Source organism: Echiichthys vipera (genome assembly GCF_963691815.1).
Source record: "Echiichthys vipera genome assembly, chromosome: X".
NCBI lineage: Eukaryota > Metazoa > Chordata > Actinopteri > Perciformes > Trachinidae > Echiichthys > Echiichthys vipera.
This window is the reverse complement of record NC_139825.1, coordinates 47,819,522-47,827,021: the sequence shown is the minus strand read 5'-3', so window position 1 is coordinate 47,827,021 and position 7,500 is coordinate 47,819,522. Positions and strand designations below refer to the sequence as shown.

At 26.5% G+C, this 7,500-nt stretch overlaps 1 protein-coding gene across 1 annotated transcript in view; it reads left to right on the top strand.

The window, feature by feature from the left end:
* The window catches only part of podxl2 (podocalyxin-like 2), a gene marked incomplete at its 3' end in the record, with an annotated part of 37,737 nt that overhangs the window by 22,143 nt on the left and 8,094 nt on the right, over nt 1-7,500 (top strand). Inside the window, exons 5-7 of the mRNA XM_083939714.1 lie at nt 2,809-3,019; nt 4,948-5,139; nt 7,017-7,252. Of these exons, the coding sequence (XP_083795840.1) occupies nt 2,809-3,019; nt 4,948-5,139; nt 7,017-7,252 (639 nt within the window). The remainder of the gene's footprint in view (nt 1-2,808; nt 3,020-4,947; nt 5,140-7,016; nt 7,253-7,500) is intronic.

Below are 7,500 nucleotides of genomic sequence, written 5' to 3'. Positions count from 1 at the left end.
ATGATAAAGATGCTTAAAACACGCTTAAAACATGATAAAAACATGATAAAGATGCTAAAAACACGCTTAAAACATGATAAAGATGCTAAAAACACGCTTAAAACATGATAAAAACATGATAAAGACGCTAAAAACACGCTGAAAACATGATAAAGATGCTAAAAACACGCTTAAAACATGATAAAAACACGATAAAGATGCTAAAAACACGCTTAAAACATGATAAAGATGCTAAAAACACGCTTAAAACATGATAAAAACATGATAAAGATGCTAAAAACACGCTTAAAACATGATAAAAACATGATAAAGATGCTAAAAACACGCTTAAAACATGATAAAGATGCTTAAAACACGCTTAAAACATGATAAAAACATGATAAAGATGCTAAAAACACGCTTAAAACATGATAAAAACATGATAAAGATGCTAAAAACACGCTTAAAACATGATAAAGACGCTAAAAACACGCTTAAAACATGATAAAGATGCTAAAAACACGCTTAAAACATGATAAAAACATGATAAAGACGCTAAAAACACGCTGAAAACATGATAAAGATGCTTAAAACACGCTTAAAACATGATAAAAACATGATAAAGGTGCTAAAAACACGCTTAAAACATGATAAAGATGCTAAAAACACGCTTAAAACATGATAAAAACATGATAAAGACGCTAAAAACACGCTTAAAACATGATAAAAACATGATAAAGACGCTAAAAACACGCTGAAAACATGATAAAGATGCTAAAAACACGCTTAAAACATGATAAAAACACGATAAAGATGCTTTAAACACGCTTAAAACATGATAAAGATGCTAAAAACACGCTTAAAACATGATAAAAACATGATAAAGATGCTAAAAACACGCTTAAAACATGATAAAGATGCTTAAACCACGCTTAAAACATGATAAAAACATGATAAAGATGCTAAAAACACGCTTAAAACATGATAAAAACATGATAAAGATGCTAAAAACACGCTTAAAACATGATAAAGATGCTTAAAACACGCTTAAAACATGATAAAAACATGATAAAGATGCTAAAAACACGCTTAAAACCATGATTAAGACGCTAAAACACGCTTAAAACATGATAAAAACATGATAAAGATGCTAAAAACACGCTTAAAACATGATAAAGATGCTAAAAACACGCTTAAAACATGATAAAAACATGATAAAGACGCTAAAAACACGCTTAAAACATGATAAAGATGCTAAAAACACGCTTAAAACATGATAAAAACATGATAAAGACGCTAAAAACACGCTTAAAACATGATAAAGATGCTAAAAACACGCTTAAAACATGATAAAAACATGATAAAGACGCTAAAAACACGCTTAAAACATGATAAAGATGCTAAAAACACGCTTAAAACATGATAAAAACATGATAAAGATGCTAAAAACACGCTTAAAACATGATAAAGATGCTTAAAACACGCTTAAAACATGATAAAAACATGATAAAGATGCTAAAAACACGCTTAAAACATGATAAAAACATGATAAAGATGCTAAAAACACGCTTAAAACATGATAAAGACGCTAAAAACACGCTTAAAACATGATAAAGATGCTAAAAACACGCTTAAAACATGATAAAAACATGATAAAGACGCTAAAAACACGCTGAAAACATGATAAAGATGCTTAAAACACGCTTAAAACATGATAAAAACATGATAAAGGTGCTAAAAACACGCTTAAAACATGATAAAGATGCTAAAAACACGCTTAAAACATGATAAAAACATGATAAAGATGCTAAAAACACGCTTAAAACATGATAAAAACATGATAAAGATGCTAAAAACACGCTTAAAACATGATAAAAACATGATAAAGATGCTAAAAACACGCTTAAAACATGATAAAAACATGATAAAGATGCTAAAAACACGCTTAAAACATGATAAAGATGCTTAAAACACGCTTAAAACATGATAAAAACATGATAAAGATGCTAAAAACACGCTTAAAACATGATAAAAACATGATAAAGATGCTAAAAACACGCTTAAAACATGATAAAGACGCTAAAAACACGCTTAAAACATGATAAAGATGCTAAAAACACGCTTAAAACATGATAAAAACATGATAAAGACGCTAAAAACACGCTGAAAACATGATAAAGATGCTTAAAACACGCTTAAAACATGATAAAAACATGATAAAGGTGCTAAAAACACGCTTAAAACATGATAAAGATGCTAAAAACACGCTTAAAACATGATAAAAACATGATAAAGATGCTAAAAACACGCTTAAAACATGATAAAGACGCTAAAAACACGCTTAAAACATGATAAAGATGCTAAAAACACGCTTAAAACATGATAAAAACATGATAAAGACGCTAAAAACACGCTTAAAACATGATAAAGATGCTAAAAACACGCTTAAAACATGATAAAAACACGATAAAAAGACGTTATCACAGGAAGACAAGTCTATAAAAAGGAGTTTTAAGAAGTGGGCATGTAAATGAATAGATTACATTAAATAACATAATGTAAAAAGAAGGAATTTCAGCAGCTTTAATGCTAAAACATGAAACAATGAAAGTGAGTTTAGTCTGCGGACGCCGTCGGGAGCAGATGGAGGTTAAGATACGTTACTTTTTAAAGAATAAAGTCACAGTTTTCAACTTATATAAAGGTGTTACATGTAAGTTAATAGTGTTTATAACTGAGAATGTGAAATATCCTGTTCCTCTTCATCAGGAATAATAACATTAATAATAATAATAATAATAATAATAATAAAGCACTTTGATCACACAGGTGGGGCCTCTGGAGAGGGACCTGTGGGAGGCAGAGGGGGACGAAGGGGGTCGTTCCAGTGGTTACGGGGTCCTTCGCTCCCCCGTCGTCTCGAACGCGACGTCATCGACCTCTGCTTCGACCTCTGCTGCCGCCGGAGACGCTGCAGGAACCGTCGCCCCTGAGACCGACACGGGGACGGACTTTGGGCTCCTGGGGAGTTACGCAAAAGGTGCGAATACACTGTTTTTAGGTTAACGCTGATGTTGAACGAAGAGTTTATTGGATAAATATAAAAAAAGGGTAAAAGGAGGAGAAGTGATGAATTCACTCTTCTTTTTACGCTTTTTCAGACGAGTTATTCAGAATCAGAAAACCTTTAATGTCCCACAGACGGGGAAGTTCTTTTGTCACAGCAGCAACAGAATATTACAAAATAAGGTAAAAAACAGCAAAAATAAGCAATAAAGTTAAATTTAAAAGGGAAGAAATAGAAATAGACATATATACATATCACTGATGTGACTGCAAAAGCACGGTTGGAGGAGGCTCTGTTACTCAAATAACCTTAATAAAGAATATGTATAAGTTATTATACAACCATTTATTAGTGAAGACGGAGAATAAATAAAGAATAAATGAAAAATAAATAGGGTTTCAGTGAAGTGATGTCCATTTAAATAAAGAAAATAATAATAAAAAATACAATAAATAGTTAAATTAACATAATTTTCTTTAACGGTCATTTTCTGACAATTAAGATAAATAATAAAAAATTAAATAAATAGCTAAATACACATAATTTTCTGACAATTAAAATAAAATAATATGATATAAAATAAAGAATATATATAGTTTTATCATACAACCATTTCTTAGTGAACCTGGAGAAAAAAATAAATAAATAAAAAAAAAAAAAAGCGTTTCAGTGAAGTGCTGACGATTTAAATAAAGAAAATATAAAATAAAAAATACAATAAATAGCTAAATAAATGTCATCTTCAGTATCTGTTATTTTCTGACCATTTAAATTAATAATAATATATGAAATAATAAATCCAATAAATAAACAGGTTCAGTGTCAGATAATTCCTGACAATTTTAAATAAATAAATAAAATAAATACAATAAATAGATAAATAAACATTATTTTCACTATTGGTCATTTTCAGACAGTTTAAATAAATAATAATATAAAATACAAAAATTGATAAATAGCTAAATAAAAATAATTTTCTGAAAATTTAAATAAATAATAAATAAAATAAAATAAAAAACAAAATAGTTCTGTATAATCAGTTTCAGTCACTTGCTCAACATTTAATTTAAAAATAATAAATTCTTTATTTTATGTTCTGTAAAAATGTTTTTATATCTGCACGAATCAGAAAACACATAAATAAATAAATATATAAACCAACACGTCTGTGATGGGCGCGTTTGTTGTTATTTCAGTTTTTAATAAAAAGTCGGAATAAGATGAAGAACAATTGCGTCTGTCTGTTGTTAAAATAAATAATATTATATATGAAAAATAAATAGCTTAATAAACATTATTTTCAGTATCTGTAATTTTCTGTCAATTTAAATAAATAATATATAAAATAAAAAATAAAATAAATAGCTAAATAAACATAATTTTCACTATTGGTCAATTTCTGACACTTTAAATAAATAACATATGTAAAAAATATTCCTTATTTATAATTAACAGGTTCAGTATCAATCATTTGCTGACAATTTAAATTAATAATAATAATAAATAAATAATAAATTAAATTAAAATAAATGAGAAAATAGTTCTGTATATTCAGTTTCAGTCACTTGCTCAACATTTAATTTAAAAATAATAAATTCTGCATTTTATGTTCTGTAAAAACGTTTTTATATCTGCACGTATCAGAAAACACATAAATAAAATAATACATAAATACATATATATATGTATTTATGTATTTATATATATATACATATATATCTATATATATATGTATATATATATATCTATATATATACATATATATATGTATATATATAGATATATATGTATTTATTGGGAGTTTGTTGTTAATTCTGTTGATTTTTCTTGTTTTATTTCTTATTTTTATTCAGTTTTTAATAAATAATAAGATGAATAACATCTGCGTCTGTCTGTTGCAGATGAGACAGAGGATGAAGAGGCAGAGCGGGAGGAAGAGGAGGAAGAGGAGGAAGAGGAGGAGGACGCCGGTCTGGGACGCAAAGGCGTATTTACCCAGAATCCCACAGTGGCGGAGGTCGGCGTGGCGCCCAGCAGGGAGCCGTTGCAGCCGAGCGTGGAGGAAGAGGAGCAGGAACAACGCGGCTTAAAAGGTGAAAAGTGCAGGAACAAGAGCGCCGCTACGGTGTCTGTCGCCATGGCAACAGCACAAACCCTCATCCAGCCCCGCCGTGACCGCAGTGATGGTTGCTACGGCAACAGAGACAGAGCCAGAACTACGCTCCTGTTTGGTTTATATTATTTTTTTTTTATTTTAGTCAGAAAGAGCTTTTTAATTTATTTTAAATCTATTTTATTATTTATTTGTTTTAATTGTTGTTTTTTTACATTTATTTTATTGTTTTATTTAATTTTATTGTTTTCTTTATTTATTTTATTTTATTAATACAGCTTTTAAATCTATTTTATTACTGTTTTTTAGATTTATTTAATTGTTTTATTTTTATTTTTATTTATTTTATTTTATTATTACAGCTTTTAGATTTATTTAATTGTTTTATTTTTATTCTTATTTATTTATTTACTTTATTTATAATTATAGCTTTTAAATACATTTCATTCATTTTTTCATTGTTGTTTTTTAAATTTATTTTATTGTTTAATTTTATATTCTTATTTATTTATTTTATTTATTGTTTTTTAGATTTATTTAATTGTTTTATTTTTATTTATTTTATTTTATTATTACAGCTTTTAGATTTATTTAATTGTTTTATTTTTATTTATTTTATTTTATTATTACAGCTTTTAGATTTATTTAATTGTTTTATTTTATATTCTTATTTATTTATTTTATTTATTGTTTTCTTTATATCCTTGCTTTTTATATAGTTCATTTTATTTATTATTATAGCTTTTAAATGTATCTTATTGTTTACTTTTTATTCTTATTTCTTCCTTCATTTTATTTATTATTATAGATTTTAAATCTATTTTATTGTTTTATTTTTATTGTTTTATTTATATCCTTGTTTTTTATATAGTTATATTATTTTATTTTTATTGTTATAGCTTTAAAATATATTTTATTTATGTTTTGTTAATCCACTTTGTTGTTTTTTAAAGTTGTTTTTTAAAATATAGTACATAGTATATTCGACAGTAATTTTGATTTTGACTTTTTTTTTTACATTTTTTTATTGTTTTCTTTGTATCCTTGTTTTTATATCATTAATTTTATTTTTTTATATTTATAGCTTTTTAATTTATTTTATTGTTTTATTTTTATTATTTTAAATTTATTTTATTGTTTTATTTTTATTATTTTAAATTTATTTTATTGTTTTATTTTTATTATTTTAAATTTATTTTATTGTTTTATTTTTATTGTTTTTATTCTTGCTTTTTGTTTTTTCTAGTATTTTATTTATTTTATTGTTAAAACTATTAAATCTATTTTATTGTTTTATTTATATCCTTGCTTTTTATTGAGATCATTTATTTTATTTTATTATTATAGCTTTTGAAGTGATTTTATTGTTTTATTTTTATTGTTGTTTTTTATATAGTTCAAATATTGTATTGTTTGCCTTTTGAATCTATTTTTGTGTCTTCTTATTTTTAATTTATTTTATTTTATTGTTATAGCTTTTAAATCTATTTTATTTTTATTTATTTTATTTTTTACTTTATTGTTGTTTTTAAATTTATTTTATATTTTTATTTGTAACCTTGCTTTTTTATATAGTTAATTTATTTTATTCTTTATTTTTATTTTTTATATTTATTTAATTGTTTTATTTTCATTGTTTTTTAAAGTTGCTTTTTAAAAAATAAGTTTTTTCGACAGCAATTTGTTTTATTTTTATTGTTGTTTTTTTATATATTTAATTAATTTTATTCTATATTTTTTAAATCTATTTTATTGTTTTATTTTTTATTGTTTTAAGAAAATAAAAGTGTGTTCGACAGTAATTTGTATTTTGACGCGTTGGACGAAACAAAAGCCTCATGAATGATTTTCCTGCAGGAGGTCGCAGCGAGGAGGAGAAATGGAGGAGGACGGCGGAGGAAGACGAGGTCCGACTCATCGTCCCGCTCACCACGAACCCCTCGCCGACCATCGGCTTCACCGACCCGTCCTGGGATTGGCTGGAGAAGAAGACCCCGCGCCTGCAGACCCCGAGGTCAGAGGTCAGGGGCGGCGGCGTCACGGAGCTGCTCGCACCGGACGGGGATTTTGACGAGATGAAGGAGGCACAGCAGGTTCGTTTAAAGCCGTTTATTCATTAATTCATACTCATCACACTGTTGTAAAGTAGTTTTAACCCTAAAAAAACGTCTTAGTTTAAACTTTATATGATAATAAATAAAGTTTAGTGGAGAATAAATTAGAAATACTTGATTTAGTCTGAAAATACTGTTATTTTTACTGTTTTTTTAAAGAAAAAACCAACGAACTTCAACAAAAACTTTTATTTTGTGAATAAACAGTGAGTATAATTAGAGAATAG